Source organism: Parasteatoda tepidariorum, chromosome 7 (genome assembly GCF_982258835.1).
Source record: "Parasteatoda tepidariorum strain Cologne lab strain chromosome 7, Ptep-v5.0, whole genome shotgun sequence".
NCBI lineage: Eukaryota > Metazoa > Arthropoda > Arachnida > Araneae > Theridiidae > Parasteatoda > Parasteatoda tepidariorum.
In genome coordinates this window covers 40,913,383-40,940,418 of record NC_141761.1, presented here as the reverse complement: position 1 = coordinate 40,940,418, position 27,036 = coordinate 40,913,383, and the positions used below count along the sequence as shown (strand labels likewise).

Here is a 27,036-nt window from a genome sequence, read left to right as displayed (position 1 = left end):
TCATTCCAATGAATAAATTTGATTTCAGAATGTGCTGAACTATAATTATTATAGAATATTCTTCTTTATAGAATAATATATATTTCTGTATCTATATAATTCAGAAACAATAAAGAATCATCAGAAATACTTAAAATAGTATCATTTGTGTTGATTATTAATAAATTCTTATAGTTTTCTTGGTAAGTAATTTTGAATGATTAACTTCAACTAGAATTCAGCTATTCTTAAGTCACATATCGAAATTCATTTAGAGAGCTTACAATTATAAAATTTTGTTATGTGGTATATCATCTTAAAGTATGAAAGGGATAATCTATGTATATATCATTTAAAAATGAAATTTTCAAACGAAGAACATTTCACTTTGGAATTCTCCGAATTTACACAGCAGGTAAGTGTTATGATTTTTCATAATAAAAAATTTACTTGTAAATAGTTTTTGTTTCTAATTTGATGAGTTCTCAACAGAATGATTTTCTTCATCTGATTAAGAACTTTAAGACCAAAAAAAAAAGCAATATGAAATTTTTTTATTTCAATACGAGGAATTTTGAGAATCATCTTTTTTTTTTTTTATTATAACCATTCCTTATTTTTTTATTTGTGGTTGATAAATAATGATTTTTCCTTAAACCTTTAAATTTTTTGATAAAAATCGTTGTCAAAAAGCTTTCTTTGCAAAATTAAATGATATTACATTATGTGTTTCGGTACACTTTTTGCGTATTTTAATGTTCAAAATAATATGATTCGAAAAAGTATGGAATGTAAAGTTTAAATAGACCTTTCATATTAGATCATTAAATTTTACAGATGTTAGGTTTTAACTCTAAGAAGATTAGGTACATAATTTTTTTTCTGTTTATTCACAAATATTTTTCTAAAGTGTTTAGGACATTTAGGAGAAAAAAAAGATTCCAATTTGTTTTCGCTTGCATAAGAAAGAATATCAAACACTTTTCTTTTTTGAATTTAATTAAGCCACAATAAAGGAGGAACATTGCCATGCTACACTGAATAAATCTCCAGTGCAACTGATGATCGTGTTGTTCTGCTAACAGTCATTTGTCTCAAATAACAACGCCCTTTACAGGTCGCTACGTTCGCGAAGGTATTTGTCCCACTACATTAATTTTACACATTATTCCATCAAATTATAATATTTCATTAGTCATATCTAAATATACTTGTTATTATTGAACATCTATATGCTTGGAACTTCATGCAAGTATTGTCTTTGTAATAATTGTAACACACATTAAATGCACAACTTCATGGGGAATTTACTGAACCCACAAAATTATGATAAATATTAATGGTACTTCTAAAAAAAAGAATTCATATTAATTTTATTTCAGAAATACCTAGAGTCATTCTTATTTTATAAATAGCTTAAATAATTTTATGTCATGATAATAAGTTATTAGAGAATAAATGACAACAAAAATTTAAAAATTTATTAGAAAATAAAAAAGTAAAATAGATATTTAAAACTACATTTATGCATACAGTAAGCTTTTCCTTTCATTTTAATTACTTATATTATGTCTAGTGTTTCACAACAGTTAAAATTTATTACATATGTGTTCTTACAGAATCCATCACTTTGCAAAAGATAAAACGATGCAAACAAGATAACGGAAGGACACCAAAAAGTTTAACTAAATCAATATTAGGTCAATAAATCAATCACTATTTTCTAAATATTTAATGGTAGAAAGTAATTAGTGTGTTTTTAATAATTTGAAGAAAAAATAATTATATGACGTTATTATCCATTTTTTTCTATTATAGGGCAAATCATAACATACTCTTAAACATAGAAATTTAAATGTTTTTGAAAGGACACTTAAATGATGCCCTCAAGTTTTTCAATTTTTAAGTCAAAATTACATTTAAGATCATCAGATGCATAACAAAAAAACAGTAATTAAGGAGCAAATTGTTGAGAAGATCTAATTGTCAATTTTTCAGAAACTGTAAAAAGTTAACCAGAATTATATTACCCAGGGTGTGTAGCCAAATTATTCAACAAAAAATAAGCACCTTTTAAGCATTTAAAAAATATTTTTACGCACTTTAAAAAAATATCATAATTAGGCAGGGTTGGAAATTTTTTGACAATTGACGGTTTTATCTTGTTTTAAATGTCATTTAAAAAAAAAAAAATTGGCATTGTTTTTGACAATTGTCAAACATCATGAAATTTTGAATCATGTAAAACTAATGGCGTTTTCATACACTACGCGCTGACAATACCCCAAAATAGAATGGGCTTGAATGAATTGTTAAAACGTTGAATAGCGCAATCTGAACTGTATCTTTTTGCATAATTCAAAGGAAAAATCTCAGTTTGAAAAAGAGAAAATTAAGCACTTTTTAAAAACACCCAATTAAAAAAGCACCTTTAAGGCCTTTTAAAAAACAAAAATAAGCACCTTCAACCACTTTTAAAAATGCTACGCACCCTGTTACCATTAAAACCCATTAAGTAAAACAAAAATTGAACATAAACTTAGCTTTAGTACAATACTGAAGGCAACATTCTAAAGCTTTTTTTAACCTTATTCAACATAATCTTTAGTATGCAATAACTAATTAAATTTTTACTATGGACACTATTGATTTTCTTTGTCTATTCAATTTTCCACAGATGTAATGATTTAATCAATATTTGCCTTGCTTGCATAAAGGTTAGATAATTGTTGAAGTTTTCTGTTTTGTTTATAAAAAAGCAAGATTGTAACAATTTAGCAGACAGTGTATATTGAAGATGAATTAAAATTCTAATATTAACAAAAATTAACTTCATTTAAAAATGTATACAAATGACTCATAGTTTTTGTTTCACTTTAAATTTGGTCCAACAAAAAAATCTCCTTTGCTACTGAGACACATACAGCAAACAACATAACCTACAATATCTTATATTCTTAAGGTAAGTATTATTGGATTTCATGGTTGATTAGGTAATTGTCAATCACTCTGTGCGTGCATATATATATATATATACAGACACAAATTTTAAATTATAAATAAAAAATTTAATTTTTAGCTATATACTAAACTCAAAATTTTATCAGCTCTCTTACATTTTCATTAGCATAAATGAAACCTAAATAAGCCTCAAATTTTTAGTAAACTAAAGAGAAAATAAAACTACCTTAAAAAAATTCCAAGACATGCCTTTTCATACAAGAAATTAAATCCTCACATTACTACAATATCATTGGAAAAATTGGAAAACAAAATTAATTTATATAATTGAATTAAAAATTCTGATATTAAAAAAGTATTAAAAAATGTTTTGCTGTTGAAAAACAGGTAACAAGAGAAAATTAAAGCACAGCGAATTTCTAGAGATCTATAAAATTGAAACTTTTGCAGATTTTTTTCAAAAAATTTAAATGTTGACTAAACACATAAAAAGTTATTTTTGATAAATATAAAAAATGATTTCAAATTCAGCTTTTATAAAAAAATTGTGCAAATAGCATTAAACAATTAAATATCTGCAAATGACATTTTATTCCTCAAGCATAGTGCATGAAAAATAACATTTATGCATTAGGTTTCAGTTTATGTAAATGTGAGAACACATGAACACAAATCCACAATTTTATTATTATATTTTTTAAATAGCCAGTAAAAAATTAATTGCATAGTGCCAATTGAAAATAAATGTTTCTAAAAAAAATCCTATGTTTAAACATAATTCTGTATTTATTTTTTTAACAAACTGAAATCTCATGTAAAAAAAAAAAAAAAAATCATCACACGAGTCTTCCAATTCATGTCATTTTAAATTTACATTTAATCTTGTTCATAATATTTTTCTTCTTCTTTTCAACCAGTATTTGTTGAACTTGGGGATAAGTGTCAGTGTGAAATAAAATTTCTTCAATAGTATGAAATAAAAACAACCATTTTCATAACAACTTAGACAATTTTACATTACGAGTAAAATGTAGTTTAATTTGACAAAAAGATTCAATTTTTCTCTAAATATATGTCGAAATACTTAAAACATGATAAAATGTAAAATGAAAGTAAATGAAATATATAAATTATAAATGCTTTGTATAAAAACAATCACAAAAAACACTTATCTACAACAAAGAATTAAATTCTTTCCAACTCAAAATGAAGAACTTCCAGAAAAATCTAAATAAAAATAAAGAATAATATAAGTATTAAAAAGAAATGTAAGCACAAAAACAAAATTGCAGCGTATGTTTACATTGAGACCATTATTCAATAAGAAACCAATTTTGCTAAATAAGCATTATTTTTAACATACAAATAACAGAGATTGTATTTTAAGTTACATTTTATCAGGGTTGGCTAATTTAAACCAACATGATTTAGATCACAACTCAAACCAACAGTTTAAGAAAAAAAAATAATAAATAAATAAATATTTTTAATAACATTTTTAATTATTTATGCAAATTCTTTCAGTTTGATAATAACCAGATGAAAATAATAAATGATTATAACCAAATGAACATAGATTTACCAAATTTTTTTGACTAATGGAAACTTTAACCCTATGATTCCGACAGTATCGAAGATTATGCAGCCTTTCATTACAGACTTTTCAGAATGTTGTTTTTTTTAACTTGAACTCACCCAGAGTTAAGACAGGAAGGGGGGCAAAGTCGTCCCCTTTAACTCTTATCAAAATCATTAGTTCGTGGAGAAGGAGCAACAGGTGTTAACAAATTGCTGATTACCTCAAAGCTGCATGTTTCCCAAAAAGGTAAGTTAAGCAATTTTGGCGACTTATAAACGAATTTTGCTGTTATTTTCTTATTTTAATTTTTTCTCTTCTTTTCAATGATTTCTCAAAATTTAAAACTCTTGTAAATTATTTGATTTATTTTACATTGAAGAATATTTCCATTACCTTAATTTTGAAATATTGTATTGTTGTGCAAACATGTGAATTTAAAATGTTGTTAGGTAAATATTTTCTTGCTTTACAATTATAACTACTTTTTATTTTTTAATTTTTTGTTCTGCATTACATTCTTTTTTTTAATTAGTTATTGCATTATTACTTCTCTTTAAGTGTAGGTGGCTTAACAAGAACTAGTAAAGATATTGTTTTAGATCGAAAATCACAAAACTAAGAGTCATTAAAAAAAAGTGCTTTAAAAGTGATAATTTTCCTTTATAGCAAATAACTCTAATAATGAGAAAAAAAATGGTTCTTGCAATTGATTATTGAGTTTTTTTTCTCCATAAGTATTTGTTTCTTTCAATTTTTTTATGGTTTCAAAGAAATATTGTGCAATTCAAATTTAAACTTAAATATGTTTAATTCTTTTCAAATTTAAATTCCGGCTTAAAAATACTCAAAATTGTAGGGGTTGTAACTTTAAACTGTTTTCCCGACTAAATAAATATGACCATATTTTAAAGATAGTTGCTATCCTCTATATTTGGATGATAAATAATTCAAATCGACAAAAATATAAGGTTTGTTTATTCAGAGAAAGTATATTTTTGTGACTGATTCCATAACATACCTAATACTCTGGACTAATTAGGTGGCATACTTGGGGTCAATCCTTTGAAACTTTAGGACTAGTGTTAGTGGAAAACCATATGATAGGAACAAAAGTCATTCAGCATGATTTTTTTTATTAACACACTTTATCTTAAAATCATAAGTCTTCCATTTACCCTAAAGTCATGGGAATCAAAGTCTTTTTCCTTAAACTCATGAAACTTGGTTCAAGAAAGCAAAATCCATCAGATATTTTTTAAAATAAGAAAATATACCAAATTATTTAAAAATAACAGCCACAACTAAATTTTGACTCTTCCATTTCTAAAAATGCCACTTTCACAGAATTGTAACATTTATTCATTTAATGATAATTTTATAAAAGAAAAAAGAAATTTAATAACTATTATCAAATAATTGCATAAATTTCTATACATTCTATATTCCATACATAAAAGTTCTACACAATATTATTACATTATAATATTTTACATATTTTTATGATAGCGTTCCTTAGTATACCAAAGCAATTTAATAATTTCATCTGCCTGATTTCTCTGTAATCTGTTTATGTGTTATGACGTAAGAGGAAAAGTATATGAAAGATGAAATAACATATTTGAATAACAAACATTAAGCACTTGGACATGTTCATATTGAATATCTTTACGAGTGAAAAGCAAAAATTTAAACTTATTTAGAGCAAAGGGAAATATTCAGGTTAATAGCAAAAAATTCAGGGTCAAATACTCAGACAATTAGAGTCAATGTGCTTTTATCTAAAAAAATATCGACATAAAACAATTTTGTGACTCTTGAGGTATCCACATAAAGCTACAAAAAATATCAATTTAAAATTTTACAACACAATTAGTTTAAAATACAATGAATAAAACAGAAGATAATAAAATTTTAAGACTATAAGCTAAAAGAGTAATATATTACAAGAAAGAAAATATTTCATACTTAAAGACAAAGTTCTTTCAAACATTCTTGCAACTTTTTGCGAGCAAGCAGAACTTTTTCTTCTTGTTTTTTTATATCTTCCTCCGTTACAACTATAGCCTACATAACAAAAACATTTGCTAAAATTGTAGAGTAAAAATATACATTGCTCTAAGTAGAAAATCCCTAGTTTTCATGAAAAACCATAAATAAACTTATTTAACTAGCATATGCTCGTCACAAGAATTACTGTACAAAAACAAAGTTTTGAGAGTTACAATAAGATAGTTTAATATTAGACCCCTGATTTTGATAGTCTTTAATTTAGGCTACATTAAACATATTCCAAGTTTTAGTGGCTTTGAATGTACACTGATCCATAATCCTATCAGAATATGTAATCAAAGTTACTAATTTCAGGATTGCATGATGAAAGCATAAAAATATAGCACAGAAGTTTTTTCGAATCAATAAATAGATTTAATATTTATTTAAAGATTTTTAAAAAAATATATTTTGTATATGTGTGCAATGGGTATAAATAATTTGAAGTATCTGTTACAAAATAAACACAAACTCCATTTTATTACTATTATCATAGGCATCTTTTTAATGTAACTCTTGCTTGATCTTATATAATATATGAAATTTAAAATAATAATAACATGATGACTTACCTGAACTAGGGGTTGTTCAGGGTTAATATAAACACTGGGATTCTTATCTAAAACAACTCTTGAGTTAGTCTGACCAACAATTGGTTGACCACTCACATGTAGTGCAGTTGCAATGCTTCTAAGCAAGGTTTCTTCAGTAAGGTCAGGTCCGACACCTAAAAATGGAATTTTTTATGCTAGGTTTTCTTACTCATGTAACAAAAAATGTCTCATGGGCATTCTTATAAAATTAATCCAAGCCTCACTAGAATTCTAGTAAAATTAACCAAAGACTTACAGGAATTCTTGTAAAGATGACTATATACTTTAATGATTATTTTATTTACACATTATTCAGCTTCCCACTAGTGTTTAGAGGTGACCAAAAATAACTATGATAATAAATAGATTATATAGAGTTCCACTGGTATTGAATGTGCTGAGCTTAAATGATAAAGTTGGCAATGACCAAGGGCCACTAAAAGCTATTTAGTTGTTGAAAAAAAGACTTTTTTTTTTACTTGACAAAAAGTTTGTTTGAAATGAAACTAAAAATTTTTTCCAATTATTTTTAAAGCTAGAGGAATTAATTTAATTACAAAATATTTTAAAGAAAATAAATTCTATAACCGTTGTAGAAACTTTTTCAAAAAATTTAGCATTAAAGGAATACTTCTTTATCTAATTTTTTAACAAAACAAGATAAAGAAGTATCGTTATCTAATTTTTCAACAAAATTATATAAAGAAGTATTCCAAAAAGCAATAAGTTTAAACAAAATAAACTATCATTTACAATTCTGATGCTAATAAATATATATTGGAGTGTGGTAGAATAAAATTTAGCTTTAATATCAACCGTTTTAGCATTCACTATGGTATCAACTGGAACAGGTCTAATCATTACTCTATACCATTTAAAGTATGTTTTTTACACATTAGAAAAACTACAGAAAAAACATTATAATATAATCATTATATAATTTTAATATTATAATAAAAAAAAAGCAGAAAGGATTTAAAATAGCAGACCTTTCATGTTCTTGGGAAGTTCAAAATTATTGAATGCTTCTTCATCCATGTCAGAAGCTTTGAGCCCTTGCAATCTTTTTTCCCAAAATAACTAAAAATTGATGCGGGAAAAAAAAATTTTAATAAATAAAGTAACACAAATTTATAATAGATATCTATTTTTATAAAAACAATCATAAATATAGGAATATTTAAATTTTAATATGAAAGCTAAATTGAAAACAAATTTGAATAACTAATAAAATTCATAGAAATATGCTATCATCTTAATTCTTTAAAAAGTATAATATTTAGAAAAATTTAATTAACCCTAGAGAGTAAAACTTAAAACAGTGATGTTTAAGTCTGTAACTAATCATTTGACTCATAAATTAAAAATTTATTTATATTTTCTTTATTTGCATAAAATAATTTAGCGCAACTTTGAGAAAATGTTCTCGAATTTTAAATATATAATTTATTTAAAATATTTTTCTAATATTATTAATGTAATAAGAGATAAAATGTAACCTTCAAACATGTTAAAATTTTAAGGTAACATCTGCACTATCAAAGCTGACAAAAGTCAGCAGTCTATTTGAGTAATGTTCAGTCACCTAGGAACTTTCTTATGTGAAAGCAATGTTACAGAACTAAAAAGGTAGAAAGAAACACAATAGATTATGGACCAATAAATGTATAAAATTCGTAATTAAATAATAGATTACAGTCATCCAGTCTTTCAGTTCACAATCTTCTATAGCCACAATTCTTTACAAGTGCATAAAAAAAAAATTGGCACTTGTAACTCGAGAAGAAGTTAAAAGATGGTGCCTAACCATGTGATTTAAATCAGATTTAATTGAACTGTAAGTGACCTCACACTTATTTGTCGAACCTAATTCGCTTCTGAATCGACAAATGCCATGATTTAAAAATTATGTATTTTGTAGGTTTCCAATTATATGACCTCAATAAACATTTTATATACTTTTATTATCCCATGCTTTTGCTTTAAGCTCTCCTGATTGCTTTTCCAACATAAAATAGGAATATCATTTCTTTAAAGCATTAAATCAATTTTTATTTGTAGAATGTTAACAAAACAATTTTGATTTGATTCATAAACAAATAAAAAATAAAATTTCTAAATTCAGTGTTAGAGTCATCTAATTTTAAATTAAATAATGCATATCTATAGTAATAGTGTCATAATATCAAATTAAATAAACCTGTTTAGGTTTATCTTGGGGCCCATGCTTGAAATCAGATCTAACTTTGCCATCAGTTGATTTCACGACAGTAACAGGTTGCTTAAATATGGATGCAGTTTGTCTGATCGGTGGTACTAAAGAAGCATCATTCCGAATTCCACGGTTATAATCAAATTGAGTGCCTCTTTGCCTTTTACTTTTCCTCAAAAGTAATGAATTTATTTTCCCAGTTCTGTAATCAAAAGTACTAAGATCAACAGCATCTCCTAAATATCTGGCTAGCTGAGGTTTGCTCCGAAATCTTTTCCCAGAAGGGCTGAAAACAAAAAATAAACATGATGATTTATATGCATAAAACTAAAAGACAACTAAGTTGCCAAAATAATACACATTTGCTTAATAACTGCAAAACAAAAGATAAAAATACATGCAACTTAAACTTTGATTGAAATATTGTGCCACTTTATGATATAAAGAATAATAATATAATAACATTAAAATATTGTTCTTCATAAACTAGAATGATGACATATGACTGATTATTTTTCATTTGCAGGTGGATGGATCGGATTTACTGTCACGGGAAAATGAAAAATTTCTCATGTGGATACAACATAGCAAGTAGTAGAAGGTATTAAAAAATTATCAATACCTAAAAAGCCCACATTAGGTTAAAAAAAAATTTGATTAAGCATTTCTAAAAGTAAATATTACTTTCATAATAAACAAGTTTATAATTTATTCAATAACAATGCTTAAAAACACTGTCCTTTATGCATATTTTCTAATGAAGCAGGAGCACTTCATAATGTGGCTAGTTTCTGCTACTAGGTTTACAATCAGTTTAGGCCTAGAAAAAATGTGACTATTACCTGAAATTATGTGATTGAAATGATTGATTTAATGACTGAAATTATCATCATTTTCCATTTTTTACCCTAACCACTCTTTAATATTTGTTTAAGAGATAATTTTTTTCTACAATAAAACAAAGAATAAATGCATAAAGATAAAAAAAAAACTTTGTTTTATTTATTGAAAATTTTTCCTTTACAATTTAATTTTTTTAAAAACATTTATTGAAAAAATGTGACAATTTTAAACGCAGTCGATATAAAAAGTAATGCTAAAACTCCCAATACTTTTGGTTATCTTTAAAAAAAAAAAAAAGAGTAAGAATAAATTATTATGACAAATTGGACTTAGCCACTAGTTAAATAAGAGTTTAATGTAAAGCAAAATTTAAAAATTTGTCAAAAATTTTAAAAAATGAAATTAACCTTTAAAACATTTTTCAATCTTTTAACCATTTTTATATATAGTTTTCACTTTGCACGCAGGCCTGAATCTGCTTCGCACAAGTGGAAAGATTTCCATATTGCACCAGAATAATTGCCAAGTGCTCAGAAACTTCCGGGCAGTGGCCCACGAGAAACTGAAAAAAATCACAGAAGGGGACCAGGGATACCCACCTTCTGTGATAACCATCACTTGAAGGGTATCATTTCAAAAAAACTCTGCAAGTTTAAATCCAATTAGCGGATTGACACTATAGTTGGTGCAACAGATCACAATACGGTTATTTCCCCGTGCTATATCTATACATTGATCCCTTTAAAAAAGTTTCTTAAAGCCATTAGATAACTTTTCAAGAAAAAAAACTGATTAAAAACTTAGAATAGATCATTCACTACGGCCAAGAATTATTGAAGTGGGGCTACTGAAACATGTAATATAGTTAATACTGTATGCAACATTACAAGAAAAATTTTATAACATGTTTGAATTACGTATGCATAATTCATTACATAATACAGACATTTACTGCCTCTCATAATTAAACAAAGCTTCTTCTAGACTTCTAATGTAAAAAAATATAATAATTTAAATAAAAAGAAGCTAAAATAATCTTCTTTATTTTTAATTCTTTACCTATAATAGTAAACATCAATTTTTCCAGAAGAAAGACCATTCTTTCTAATTATTTCTTCCCGTTTCCATCCCTTCGGAAGAGCTGGACACTCAACTAAAGCCATTTATACGCAATAATTCAGAAATTCCTGCAAGAATTTTAGAGTTGTTAAGGGTTTTTAATTTGCTAACATAACACCTAACTATTTATAACTTTCTTTCTGAGAATTTTACAAACCATTCACAAACAAAATAATTTGGCGACGGACGATGGGTACGAAACAAGGCCTAATCACTTCAGGTGGAAATTTGATGAGCTTGCAGCTTACAAATTTTTTTTTATTACAATTATTTTGAAATTGAAACAACCAACAAATTGTTTAAACTTTTATATGCTCTACCTATTTAGGGTTTTATTATATTTTTAATTCTATTATTAATAGCTTTTAATTTTATTTTTGAATATATATTCATTTTGATAAATGAATTTGGCAATTGTTTTGCGAACACTTACTTGCAACTACTTTAAACGGTTTCAGTCTAAACTATATAAAAAGTATAAATTTAGGAACTATTTATGCAAATAATTTTAATTTGATATCAGTTGAAAAGTTTATTCCGTTCAAACCTAGTTGGTTCGACACGCAAACACACTCTATTCTGCTAACTTCCTTTTTCTCCGTAACAGCATGTATTTGTTTATCTTGATTCTAAAAACAAAAACTATAAATGGAATTTCAAAGTAACGAAGGAATTCACGAAAGTTACAAAGTGATATATTTGTAAAACATTCCAGTGAACATAGTTTTTTTTTTTTATATTAGGATAGAAAGTAATCGTTTTTATTTTTGTTTGGTCACATGAGAAAATAATAGAAAACATATGGCACAACCTTTCTTCGTACCTTGGTGGTTTTCTAGATATTTGTCATCAGTAGTTAAAAATTAGAAAGAGATTTAAGAATAATTGAGGTATGTTTGTTGTCTTCTACAACCTTACTGTTTTTTTTATTATTCGTATGTTAAGTTTTGGTTATCTAATAAGAATTTTTATGATGAAGACTAAAAATTTTTGGATTTTGGAGCATGTACCAATAATTCAAAAACTGACCTTTTTCGATTTAGCTTTTCTCATCAACCAAACAAGACATTGCTTCAGTTTTTTTTTCACGGAATATTTAGATATAAATGTTAACACTGTAATAACTGCTAATACATATCTTTGACGGAAATTTTTTTTGAAAATTATGAATTGGGAGCTTTTAATTTTTTTAAAAGATTCATCATAAATTATTCTTAACTCATAAAGTATTCCTGTTAATGCTTAAACATTTTCATAGCATACCACTGATAATATCTAAAATTTTTCAAGGCGGCGATCTCATAAGTAGTTTCTTACAAACTATACATCGAAAAAGGTCAGTTTTAGCATTATTGATATATGCCCTACCAACTTCTCTAAGATATGTTATTTTCCCACATGTTTCTGTACATTTGAGTTTGTCCCTGTTAAAAAATACTTAACAGTAATGGCTATTAAATTAATTAAGATTAAGTAGTATATTGAAAATGAATTTGAACTTTTATAAGTTCTTATTGCTCCAAGTTTATTAATATTGTTGTATTTATTCATTTTGGATATGAAATGTTATAATATCAATTTTAATTAATAATTTTTCTGTAGTGTATCATTGAAAGACTGAGAATGATAATTTATTTTGCATCTGTTGTTAACAAATTTGTAAAAATATTTTTATTTAATTCTTCAACTTTAATGATATTTTACTTTTATTTTTCCATAGACATGTTCATTTTTCTTTCATTTATATATAATTCACAAATAATAATTGCTAACTATAAAACTTATCATTTCCAAAATGTTAAATTTTCAAAACTGCAGTAATCTATTATCTATATTATATAAGGCCACAAAAAATATATAAAAAATTTCTACTTTAATCCTAGATTATGTAAACAAATAAAACAAACACTTTTTATGTTTAGAAAGAAAGCACGTCAAAATGGCAACCTTTTTCGAAAACATTAAAAAACCTACTACTTTTAGACAATGAGTTAAATGTTTTATTATGTAGTTTTTATTTGAATTTATAAAATTCTTTTGAATCATTTGGTTATTTGTTTCCTTTTAGTTCTAAAAATATTTGGTTGTCTTTTCTTTAAGGGTCTCGTGTATTTTGCCAAGTAAATCGTGATTTAATTTTTAATTTCTCACCATATTCTTGTTCTTAAATTTATTTTTATGAGTGAAATTAATATTCATTTTATTGTCATGTACCATTAATCTGTAATCCTTTCACACTAACAGAGAATAAATTTGGATAAGCATTATTACTTACTATTTCTACGTGAATGGTTTACAATACTTTCTATCAATGTTGGTATTTCCCTCTGTTTGTTAATTTAATCAACAGTTTATCACATAACAGAATGAATAAAAATTGACAAAAATGAATTAATAAAAACTATTAATAAAACTATGACAGAAACACTTTTTTCAAATAATAGAACTAAAATTTACGATAAAAGATTTAGAATTTATTAGGAAATTTTATGTTTCCAGCCAAATGCATAGTATATTAAAAAAAAAAAAATTTAAACAATAAGAGAAATTTAAGTAAGTCAGTCTTGTTTCAATAAATTTTATTTAAATAAAGCAACAAGAAAAAACAACTTTAAAAGCCTAATGAAATTTGATTAAAGTATTATTTGTTCATGTTATAAGTAAAAGCACATAAATACAAACAAAAATAAGACCACAAGACTCTAAATTATTAGCTGCAGAGTGTAAACTATTCAAATCTACTGTATCCATTTGCCTTTTTCTTTTAATGTTGTGAGTGGGTGCCCTGGCCAGCTGAGGAGAAAAAAATAGTATTAATTATTGATAAAAACTGCATGATGTTTTTACAAGAACTTTCTTTAGAATAAAGTGATTCTGTGAATTTGTTCACATTAAATATAGTTTTAATTGGTTTAATTGAATTATTTAACCAATTATTATTTATTGTTACCTTAATATTTTTTATTGAAAAAAGCTTTCAAATAAAGTATTTTGTTAATGATAAATATCCTGTTATGATCAAAAAATTAAACTCTAAAAACAATATTTTTTAGAATATTTTATAATTTTTTTGTAAATGCTTTTGAACTTCATATCTCTCAAATTTTCAAGTTCTTTTTGTTGTAAAAAATGACTTAATTAATTGTAGAAATCTCAAATTGATTGACATACATTCATTGAAAGTAATCAGATTAAAATATTTAAATATTAAATCAAAATTTAATTTTACTTGTTGTTACTCAAATATGTTTCACACAATGGATGAAAACTATAATGACCCATCAATAATAATTTCTGGACTTAAGATTATTTGTCTGATGGAAATTCCGAAATTTAATTCTAAATATTTGCAGGGGCGTAGTTACCATTAGAGTAAACGAGTCAGTGCAATACACAGTGGGCCAGCATCCAAAATTAGTATCTCGATAAAATTTGTTTCAAAATTTGGGGGGGGGGGTTATTTAGGGTTTTTTATGTGCAGGTAAATTGAATTAATAGTTGAAATTTTGAAATACACTAAAAATACACAAAAAAACTAAATGGCGGCTGAAATATGGCGAGCAAATATATATATATATATATATATATATGACGCCCGGTGGCTGAGCGGTAGCGCTTCGCGCTGTCGTGCCACAGGTCCTTGGTTCGATCCTTGGGCCGGGCAAGGCCGACTCAGCCTTTCATCCCTTCAGTGGGTCGATAAAATGAGTACAGTGTTTTCACTACAGCGCGAGAACGCGAGAATCTCGCATATTTTTTTCTTTTCTCGCATTAAAAAATGATTACCGCGAGAAATTCGCGCATTCTATAAACCAATTTCAAAATTCGCGAATTTCTCGCATTTTGAAAAAAATTTCTCATTGCGCCATTTAGAATAAAATCCGTTACATTTTTCTTCCTGGATCTTTCATTATTTTCAACATCTGCCCATTATCTAGCTTCCCTATTTACCAGTATTGTTCAGAACCTTTAAGAACAACAGAACACCATCCCTCCAAACCACGAAACCTCTTTCAGAACGCATTTCTCTGCAACCACGTGTTTACCGTAGTTAAGGTTTCTCCATGTAAGAAGTTCAAATTTTTTGCCCATTAATGTAAGATGGACAAATACCTTGTAAAGGCAATATCTTCTACTCCGAAACGGACAAATGAAAATGAAACAAACGTGGGTAGAAACGATCAAAACGAAACAAACACTCATTTGAACAACCTAATGAGAATAGCTGAATTGAAAAAGTAGATGTAGAACATTTTGCATTTGATGATGCAGCAAAAATATTCAATGCTTTAAAAATTAGAAGATGTTAAAAATGTATTATAATTAAAGAAATGATTTTTTTTTTCAAGTCTCTTTGTGCTTTATATTTTTAGAAATCTCACTTAACTTTTTGAAATCTCACCCTGTTTTTGAGAAAGGGTGAGAAATTCTCACCCATTTTTTTTCTGCGATGAAAACACTGGAGTACCAAGCATGCTTGGGAACTAACACTGGGGGTTCCGCGTTCGGCTGACCACCTGACCGGAACATATGCTCCTGCACCCCAGAGCCCAAGGTCAAGAAAACTGAGATGGGCACAGTCGGCCTTGGCCCTCTTAATGGGCTGTCGCGCCACTGAGTTAGTTAGTTATATATATATATATATATATATATATATATATAGTACGTTTAAATAATTAAATATAACAATGAAAATATAATAATTTTCGTAATTTTATGTTAAAAATGAAAAGCAAATTATATTTCCGAAGTAATATTACAAAATAACGTGAAAACATGAGGAAGAAAAAAAAACATAATTTTTGTTTTTTGGTATATTTAGTCCACCTTTGGGACAGGTTTGGGACCAAATAGGGCAGGTTTTTTTCGAAAGAAGACAACAAAAAAAGGTTAAGCTAATTACCTCGTGGAACTTTTTGGAACTAAGTTTCGAAAGTCATTCAAATATTGTAAAATGCCAAATGATAAGATATAAACTATAAGTTCGTCAAGAGTATTAACTGATCCAACAAATTGAAAAATTGTACTATAATTTCAGACTAATTACTCTGATTAAAATGTAACAGTAAGGTGAAATTCCTATATATATTTCTGAAATAAAAATTTTAAAGTTACACTTAAAAATTTTTTTTTTAGCATATTTTTCATTACATTGTACTCTTGTCGTTCCAAAAAGTAAATTATAATGTTTGGAATGATTATGAATACTTAATTTGGGCTATATTAAATCTGCCTACACATATTTTAGTTGAAAATTTAATTTTTGACTTTTGGCCAAAGATCATGGCCTTCTGGCCAACAGTGCAATACCAGGAACCCGAAAAAATACAAAAGCTGAGAAAATTTAATAAAAAATAATATTTATCTTAATTTTTTGTATTCTTTGCATTTCTCTAAATTTGATTAGAAAAATTTTAATTCTTTTTCACAATTTTTTTAAACATAGATAAAGACATAACTGGAACAAGATTTTTTTTTATAAAATGTCATGAATATAATGATATTTTATGTACTTAAAAAATGGGTAATACTTAAAGTACAAAAAAACTTACGAAAGGAGCCCTATTTTGTGTGATTGCCTCAGGTCAACGAGAGTAACTACGCTACTGATTTTTTACTATTATTCTTGAAATTCGAACATTTTTGTTACAGACTTTTTTGAACACATTCTTTTTTAACCAATATAGCATGTTTTAAACTAGCATGTTAAAATAATTGATTCCAAAAATAAAAACCATTATGGAATTACTTTTTTCTTTTCAGCTTCTCCTATGTTCGTCATACTAATTTACTTACTAGCATTGTATATCTTCCATTTTAATACTCTAAGACTGACAGCATGACTATTATCAAACGTGCAACTGAAAGTAAGATAGTATTAACTTCTCATTTTATCTCTTCCTCTCCTCCCCCCCCTTTATATTCACTATTTGCACTCTCTTTATTCAGATTTATTTTATAAAATTATTTGCAAAAACCTGTTTTAGTTTATTTTAATACTTAAAATAATGATTAATATGAAATTGCATTATTTTCTGTGATAAAGGTCCACTCTTTTAAAAAAAACCTTTATTGCCTTTTTGGAAGAAAAAAAAAAGAAAACCTTTCAATCAAGGCAATTAATTTTAAAAATCTGCACAATCAGTTTTGGAAAGAAAAAAAAGTTTTCAATTCAAGCAAAGCTTTTTTACATTTATTGAAAGGTTTTATTGTAGCAATAGCAATGGAATATATGTTGGAATTCATCTGACTTCATGAAAAAAATTTAACTCCATGTTTTATTAATATTTAGAACCATGAAATACTTTACTGAACTAATAAATATTCTAATTACAAAAATATTAATTTTCTTAATCTGAATTGTTTTCTGAAAAATAATGAGCATAAAAAGATTTAATATAAATGAAAGGGTTTAAATTAATAAAATAAGATGTATATGTATCCTAACTTTAAATTTCAATATAAAATAGGAATTATTGGCTTTGGCGATTGACTGCTGTTTTCTAAACATTACTTCACTATTTTGATAATCAACGTAAATTTTATTTGTAAAAAAATTATATAATATGTTATACCTTTTTTATGTGATGTGTTTTTCTTTGGTAAAATGTGAAGACATCTTTACACCAAAAATTATCTTTTACTTTGCTGCTAGTATAATCATATAAGCACAAATAATTGAAATTAACTAAAATAGAAATTAAAATTTTTAATAAAGATAGTATTATATTTAGCTTATAAAGAACTTTTAGCAAAGTGATATTAATGTTAGTCGAAATTTCCATGTTTTGAAACAATTTTGTGATAAATGGAAATTTTTACTAAACTTTTGAACAAATTAGAAACTTTATTAAAAGATGTTTAAAGAAAGGGATTTTATTTTGTAATGGGTGAAGTCGATAACCGTTACAGAAAAACAAAATATAAATTAAGTTTCAATTTTTTTATAAATTTTGAGGGCCTATTTTTCGAAAATTTATTTTTAAGATGGAATTTTCATTCCTTTATCTAGACATGAGATCAATGCTTTCGATGCTAATTTTTCCTGTGATGTCATATATTGATTATGATTGTAATTATTTAATCATTGGCGTTGAATAGCCGTATTCTGAGTTTACGAGAATTGATGTCCAACTCCCTAGCTTTAAAATTTTTTAACCAATGAAGAAGACTAGGGAACTCCTGTAGTCCTGTATCAAGTATTAGGACAGACTAGCCTTCATTGAGGACTTTTTGATGGAACTAACCTCCATTTGCATTGCATAAAGGAAAGCCACGAAAGTCTCTCACGGTTAGCTCAGCTGTAAAAGGATTCTGACCAATAATCCGTGTACCAGAGGATATTTTTCGTCACAACTGTGATCAGCGCGAGCCGGGAACAGAATTCGTATCAACCAGCCACCGCTTGAGTTCGAACCATGGCCACCTCATTTTGAGGTGAATGTTCTATCCTATCACCTGGGCCACCACGACTCTTATGGTCATAATTAGAGATAAAAACTATGCTAATGCTTCCATAACGTTCTTAATTGTCTTTTTTAAGCACCCCTACTTAGCAGCCAACCTTCATCTGGTTTGCCTGTCAAATGTACCTGATGGTGAAGGCTTATTTTTGGTTTTACATGTGTTGAATGATGTTTCACAATTTTATAAAACATGAAAAAGTTTCACGTTTTTTACCTACAACAAGAAACTTAGTTTAAATCTGTACGGAAAAATGCGTTTAAAAAAACCTAGCCTGTTATGAATGAATAAAAACTTATAGAACCTATGTTGTTGTTGTAACCTGTTTAGGCAGAGGGGGGGGGCGATTGTTCTTGTTTTCCAGTGGCGTCATCTATGGCCAAGAATTCGACTTCTTATAGAACCTATATATTCATAATACGAAAGGAAATATGATAAACATGTTATTGCATGAAGTGCGTGCTTAGCAAGTCTAAGTCATCTTAAGCGAATATCCTATTAAACTGATTTGCCAATTATAAAGTGAGAGACATTTAAATAACACTTTCGATTGTACTAATGTAATTGCCTTGCGATTGTAAACTAATGGTATTTGTATCATTAGTTATACTCCCTTACCAACAATCGTTAAATCTTTTAATACCCTCTTAGAAAAAAAAATTTCACTGTCACACACACATGGATCTACTTATACTACATATATCAGAGTTAAAAATCATAGAGGTACATTTGTTTGATCACTAGTGCTAAATATATTTCAAATGGAAATGATTGAGAACAGAGGTGATGGATTAATATATTGTCTCTAGATGATCACTTATCCTGGTTAGTAACTTATAGGCATTTAGGATTTCTAACACTGAGTACGTGGATTAGCAGAACTAGCGAAAATACTGGTTGTTTGATTTTGAAAATCAATAAACTTTAAATTTTACATGCTTTCACTTCTCCTTTCAGAACAAGTGTTAGAATATGTTCAAAAACTAATTTTCTTTTGTCTTTTTATGCTACTGTCAATTAATCTAACGCATTCTTAATCAGGTGAAGATGATTTTGAAGGAGACGTTTATGGTTTTTCCGACGAAGGTGGGTTTATTTAATATGTTTTTGGTATCGCATGCCTTTTCCTGCATCGCATGCTGCAGTTTAGAATGTGAAACTGATTTTACAAAATCGACAATATATATAGTGGAATAGTTTTTGTTGTAAATATTTATCTTATTTGATTAGAACATCATCTTTAACCACTAACACAAGAATGTGATTTGAAATATGTATTTTCGACATGGAAAACACTCCTCCTGTCTGTGTTTGAATCATAACAAGAGAAATCCATATTAATAATAAAAAGATTAATTATATTTTATGCCTAAGTCATCAGTTGGTATAGTGTTTACAAAGTTCTTTTTTATTTTATTTCAAATATGTGAAAAGAAAAGAAAGAAGCTTTATTGTTCTCAAAAATTTTTGATTAATGACTTTTTTCCGTTAAAAGTTATTATGCATATGTAAGTATACTTGAGAAACGTTTTATATTTTGACCTGCGTTTATACAGAAGTGCCACTCTTAATTTTCCAAAACAGTATTATTGTACTTTCGAAACCAGCTGAAAAGGCAAATTAAATTCAGGACCAAGCATTGGAACAGACTTGTCTTCATGGATTAATTTTGTAATAACTATATAAGAGGCTCCGCTTTCTAGCCTCATAATTCCTTTGCAGTTCTCTTTATTTCTCATTGTGAAGCAGAATTTTCCATGAATTCCTTTTTTTTTTCTTTTTTTTTTTTTACTGTTGTTCAAAATTTAGTAGCGTTTTTTTTTTATATATATATATATTATTTTTTTTAAAGTAATTTTGGAGCGAAATGCTGACGACGTAACAAACTTATGTGCGAGGAATGCTTTTTAGTAAAAATAAGTCTCTATGTTAATTACACTGAGAAGACCATCGGAAGTTCGACGAAGAGCTTTAAATTTTATGTCATTAAATATACTGTGTTTGATAAACTGAACTACAAAATTTCATCAATTTACTATAAAATATCAATCAAGTATCAATTCAATTCCAGTATCATCTGTTTATCACGTAAACGGTGATAAACAATTGATTCTCGATTTTTTTTTAAAATTACACACCAAAAGCACAAATAATATTTTTCATGATTTTTTTATTTTTTAATTTTTTTTATTTTTAACGTGTAATACTTTTTCTCGGAGCACTGGGGAATATTTAAGAACATTGTGGTGCACAGTACGCAATAAGAAAAGATGGAAAAAAAAGATATCACCCTGAATAACTTTCGTTCTAATAATCGGATGTTTATATGTACTAAGTGTGAGTCTTAATGGTTCCTGTGGGCTTGACTTCAAATCTAACTATTAATGTTAATTTCACATGCTGAATGTTTGCTAACTATTAATGTTTAACGTTAATTTCAAGTGCTACATGTTTAGTGCTAACTATTAATGTTAATTTCACGTAATTTTGACCCTGGTCAAACGGTATAGACATCGCCTGAGCCGATGCCCCTTTCTCAAAACTTCCGCACCACAACCAACGGCAATACTTTCAGCCACGACAGATTTAACGTGCACCTTGCTGTGTATACACACCGGTTGTGTTGTCATAAATAATGTTAAGCGTATAATTTACTCGTTATTGTGTTTTTCTACGTAATTTCAGGAAAAACAGCCAACTTATATCTTTACTACGCTAACAAAATAGTTTAGTCAATTATCGTAAAATTTATAAATACGTATATATTTGTAATTTTTCAGTCTCATATTACATTTTCTGCTTGATTTGCAACTTACAGTAAAAGTTTCAGACGCTTTAGAATATTCATCAACTCATCCAAAAATGCATTATGTATTTTTTTAAAACTTATTTTTAAATTTCTTTCTTTCTTTCTTTTTATTTTATTTTATTTATTTATTTGCTTAAAATGCGCTTAATAATACTCATTTTATATGTTTTTAAGCTCAGATTATGAATACTGTTATTTTAAAAAGTAACACCTCCATTATTTAAGTATAAAAATGTGAATTTTATTGTATAATTATAATTTTGTCATGGCATTTTTTGAAAAAGAATTGGTGAAATGAGTTAAACAACAATTATTTTATTTTTGGGCTACCGAGGAAAACGCTGGATATTTTTTAATACATTTTTAATAGTTGATAATTCTTTGAACTAAATATCGAGTGCAATTTTTTTTATATTTTTATTCTGACCTACTTCCCATATATTAATCTGTATATCTATATATAAACGCTGCAGAACAAAATCGAATTTTCATATAAAGTAGATGTAATTGTTTTACAGTACGCAAAAAAAGGGACTATGCGGAATAACTTTCTATCTAATGATCGGATCTTCACGTTCTAGGACTTAATGGTTCAAGGGGGTGGCAGTTTATCGCTGTCGCGGTAAAAATGCTAAGAAATATTTAATGCCTATTATGGCATCACACTTATATTCTTTAAAACGATGTCAAAAATTACATACATACATAAATTACACACAATTCAATAATTTTTCGACTATTATTAAATGAAGTAAATATTTATTAAACGTAATTTCTTGCATGGCATTATCTTTTGATAAACGAGTTTTATGATTGTGTGCAAAAATTTTTCAATTCTCTCAAAAAGTTCTCAATATCTGGCGAAAAGCAAAATTAGTCCAAACTTAGGATCGCTTTCCTGGCCATACTATTGGGACCATATTTCCTCGATTTCGATATTTTAGAGGTCAAAAATTTGAATACGTCGAAAAAAAACGGTACATTAATTCAGAGTAGGTACGTTTTTGTGTCTGATTTCGTAACTTAAAATACCATCTGCACTAATTAATTAGCATATTTGAGATCACCCCTCTTGAACCACTAAGATTGAGTTTCTAGAGCGTGAAAATCCGATCATCCGATCAAAAGTTATAAAAGTTTTTATTTATTTATTTTTTTGCACACTGTACAAGTACAAACCTAGCTATTTCAGTGAGGAGAACAGAGTGAATTCAACTCCGTAGCTGAATTTTTTGGGGTTGTACATATGGTCAACCTCTTAAAGAATGTCACTCTCTGAAGAAAACAATTATGCATTTTACTTTCAATTTTTACAACCTATATAAATATATAAGTTGAAAATATTAGATTTTTTTTTGGCTTGTTGTGGAATTTTTACGCAAATAACATTTTTTCCCTGCAAGTATAAGTAGTAGGAATTTAAAAAATATTTAAGCAAATAAAGCAAAATTATCGTATTCAATAAGAGCAAAGAAGATATTCAAATCATCAAAAACCAATGTATTTCTCGTATGAAAATGAAAGGCCTTTGCTTTTTGTTGAGTATAATGAACAGGTTTTTAATTGTTCCATTTTTAACCCTACCTTAATTCGCATTGGTATCGATAATAATTAGTCAGATTTGACTCGTTTTTCTTTCTTTTATTTTAATGTTTATTTCAAATCCTTATAATGTGCCAGTTTATGTCTTTTATTTTTCTTACAACGAATTATTAATTTACAAAAGTGAAAATGAAGACCAATAGAAAAAGTAATTTATTGAAACAATTATTTTATATTTCTGTGAAAAAATTCCATTGTTGCACTCAATTGTTTTTAAAGATATTGTGATTGTATATTATCCTTTGTTTTCAAACGCCAATAGTCATGATTCTTGAAACTATTTCGTCATTTTTACGCTTCATAAAAAATAATGATAATTCATTCTGATTAAAAATATCGTTTGTCGTGTTGATGGATTGTTCTAAAGATAGGGGCGGGGGGAATCCCATATGATAAGCTATACACATCATGAAAAATATGTGCTTGAACTGCAAACTGTTTAATATTATATAATACATAGACATTCCTATTAGATAATATTTTATTTCTCATAATCAGGCCAATAATAAGGGAGATGTGTAAAAAAGTAATTTGTTAAAATAATTTGAGTCAAATGTCTTAATTCAAATAAGAGTTGCGGAAGTGTGATTATTTTTAAACAACCTAGCAATCGTTATTGGACTCCTTAGTTAGCGATTCAAATTAAGGAATAGATATCCAATCGAATGAATTTATTGATCCGATCAACCGATTTGAATCAGTGGCTCAATTTAGAAGTCGTCATCACTCAATTCGATTTATTAAAAACTCGACAACTGAATCGATATCCATGCTACTCAAAACTGAACTTGATTCTGTTGTATATTGAGCTATCTGTCTTAAAAAGGTGGCCAGATTTTTAAACCAATGATTTGAGGACAAATCAGCGGAGCGTTCTCAAATTTTTTTCAATTCGAGGACATCTATATATTTCTGAAAAAAATAGTAATTTATATTCACATTCAAACCCATTAATGAACTGGTCCCCGACACGGTAACTTTTTTTAAAATTTATAAATATCAGATGATTTCATTACTAAGTTGTTTTGACATAACGCATTTGCTTAACGCGTGTAAAATAAATGAGTACGTAATTACTAAAATTCGTTTATTTTTTGCTGAAATTATTTTTCAGACGAGTGTGGAGTTTTCATCAGTTTCAGCATGGTGCTTTTGATATTTCAATGCATATATGTATAAAAAAAATAAGATGAGTTGTTTTAAGAAAATTTGTGAATATTTGAGGACATATGGTAAGATTTGAGAACATTTGAAGGTTCAAGGAATTTGAAGGTTTTTGAGGACAACTATTGAAATTCGAGAATTGTTCTCAAGATTTGTGGACGAGTGGTCACCGTATTAAATTAAAAACTAGATTTTTTTTTTTTTGGTGAATTGCTTAAAGTTGCTAAATATTTCCTACGTCATCATTAGGAGAATATTTATTCTTTATATTATTATTCGATTCTGTGTAACTTGTAAGTTCCCTCACAGTTTATCTTTTAAATCTTGAGGCATCAAATCTAAATTAAAAAACAGATTACAACAATTGAAATTTATGTCGATTGAACAGAAGTTAATGTCCTTTTTTAGAGTCTTGTAGTTTGTTATCAGGTCCGAGGAGAACTTTCAAAATTATACAGATCTTAGTAAAGCATTCTCGCAACAGTCCATTGTACGTCAAGAAAGTCATGGAGATTGTGGCCCCCACAATTTCGTGACCAACGGCATGATGGTGATAGTGTCGTCAAAATCTTATTCTGTCTTCTAAAAAAACAAAATCATTTTAGTCATTTAAAATTAATAATAATAAATTTAAAAAAAAAAAATCAAAATTTTGAAAATTTGTTTATAATGCAAGTTAAAGGTTTTCATTCTGTAAGTATTAAACCATTATTTTCTTTCTCATTTATTTTGTTCTATAACAAAGTGAATTTTCGCGCTGTTACCACTACCCATGAACCGTTTAAAACAAATGAGATATGCTTTTATATGAAGTAACATATCTGTCCTCTTGTTTTTAAGACAAATTAGATTTTAAACACAATGTAATTTAGCTGATCAGGTGCATTTCTTGTAGCAAAATCATCTGACGACGGTTGATTTTGCTGTATATAGTGATGTACTTTGTTTGAAAGATATGATATTTAATACGTTTTTGTAATATGTGTAAATAAAAAAGTTTTTAAAAAATGTATAAATTGTTTTTAAAATTAATTAAAAAATTTATGTTTTATAAATTAAATATACTAAACTGCCACTTAATTAGTTATAACAGTTAATAACGAACTTTCATAGTCGCTGCGAACATGAGACATTAAACAAGTTTGCAAGAGCATTCACCTTGCCAAACATTGGCAGCTATCGTCCTTGTGGAAAGCTTTCACATACATTGGCTTAAACTGTCCATAATTCAGTTATGGTCGCTGGTTTTGCGTGATGTGTTTTCACACTTTTTTCCTAAACTTCTCAAAGGTTCTCAATAAAATTTAAGTCTGAGTTTCTAGAGGGCCAATTCATGCCTGAGAAGTCTCAGAAATGCTCCTCCAATCAACCAATTGGGACCTGTAAGTGTGCCCCTGGAAAAATAATATGGCATGCATCGACTAAATTGTTTTTAAAATTGATGTTTTATAAATTAAATATACTAAACTGCCACTTAATTAGGTATAACAGTTAATAACGAACCTTCATAGTCGCTGCCAACATGAGACATTAAACAAGTTTGCAAGAGCATTCGCATTGCCAAACATTGGCAGCTATCGCCCCTGTGGAAAGCTTTCACATACCTGACATTGGCTAAAATTGTCCGTAATTCAGTTATGGTCGCTGGTTTTGTGTGATGTTTTTCACACCTTTTTTCTAAACATCTCAAAGGTTCTCAATAAAATTTAAGTCTGGGTATCTAGGGGGCCAATTCATGCCTGAGAAGTCAAGGAAATGCTCATCCAATCAGCCAATTGGGGCCTGTAAGTGAGCTGCTGGAAAATTAATTTCCATATGGATGACAATACATGAACAACATTACATAACTGCATAACATAACAACATGAACGGATGTGTATAATCACCTAGCAACTCTATATGTACCGAATCTCACTGAGAAGGAAGATAGGGATGCAGCGACTAAATAACAAGGAACATACAGTAGAGTGCCGTTTGGGCCAATTAATCGGATCGATTAAGAATCTTGCGTTGCCCCCCCCCCCAATCCAAAACAAGTTTTTCCATGTAAATCCATTCGTCTTGAAACGATTATGGGTATATAGAAAGAAGAATGTCCTCTATGAAGTAGACTATCATAAATTCCTTTTCTCTATCACAATGAATTTTTTTGTAAATATGTGACGCGCGGATATATATGTCATCATTTCTATCTGTCGTTTAAAATAGTATTTGGTACCAATTGTTTAGAAAATAAAATTACAAAAAAGTTTAAAATAATTTACTTTTAAACCTGTAATCAGTAACATTTAAATATATATACAGGGTGTCCCGAAACGACCGCATAAACTCTGCACAGCTAGATTCCTCGTTGGGAGTACATAAAAACTGCCCAAAGAAGCGTTCCTGTACGATCCATAGTTTAGGAGAAAAATATGAAAAACAAAGTATGACGTCACTGCCGGTGCAGAAAAAAAAACACTTTATTGGACATATCCACGGCGTGCTCAAGCCTGCCTCGACATGCACGGTGGACACTTTTAACATCTGCTTTAAATTGAGCATAGTATACTGCTGTTGATATGTTCAATAAAGTGTTTTTTTCTTGCACCGGCAGTGACATCATACTTTGTTTTTCATATTTTTCTCCTAAACTATGGATCGTACAGGAACGCTTCTTCGG

General features: G+C 27.8%; 2 protein-coding genes across 5 annotated transcripts in view; one reads left to right on the top strand and one right to left on the bottom strand.

The window, feature by feature from the left end:
* Window positions 1-1,438: 1,438 nt before the first annotated feature.
* MBD-like (methyl-CpG-binding domain protein 2) lies at window positions 1,439-11,615 on the bottom strand. The gene is made up of 7 exons (XM_043045770.3): window positions 11,493-11,615; window positions 11,276-11,403; window positions 9,362-9,659; window positions 8,151-8,241; window positions 7,141-7,295; window positions 6,485-6,583; window positions 1,439-4,167 (listed from the first exon to the last, which is right to left on the bottom strand). Exons 2-6 carry the CDS (start codon window positions 11,377-11,379, stop codon window positions 6,485-6,487), a joined length of 747 nt encoding a protein of 248 aa, XP_042901704.1. The 5' UTR covers window positions 11,380-11,403; window positions 11,493-11,615; the 3' UTR covers window positions 1,439-4,167.
* A 120-nt stretch (window positions 11,616-11,735) lies between these two features.
* LOC107445518 (solute carrier family 15 member 1) overlaps window positions 11,736-27,036 on the top strand; it is a 77,040-nt gene continuing 61,739 nt past the window's right edge. Inside the window, exons 1-3 of one of the 4 annotated variants that reach the window (XM_043045767.2) lie at window positions 11,757-12,225; window positions 17,099-17,202; window positions 19,841-19,885. In XM_043045767.2, coding sequence (XP_042901701.1) covers window positions 17,175-17,202; window positions 19,841-19,885 — 73 coding nt within the window. In that variant the 5' untranslated portion in view covers window positions 11,757-12,225; window positions 17,099-17,174. Of the gene's footprint in view, window positions 12,226-17,098; window positions 17,203-19,840; window positions 19,886-27,036 lie in introns of all 4 variants that reach the window. The other 3 variants (XM_043045768.3, XM_043045769.3, XM_016059927.3) reach the window with 3 other exon arrangements.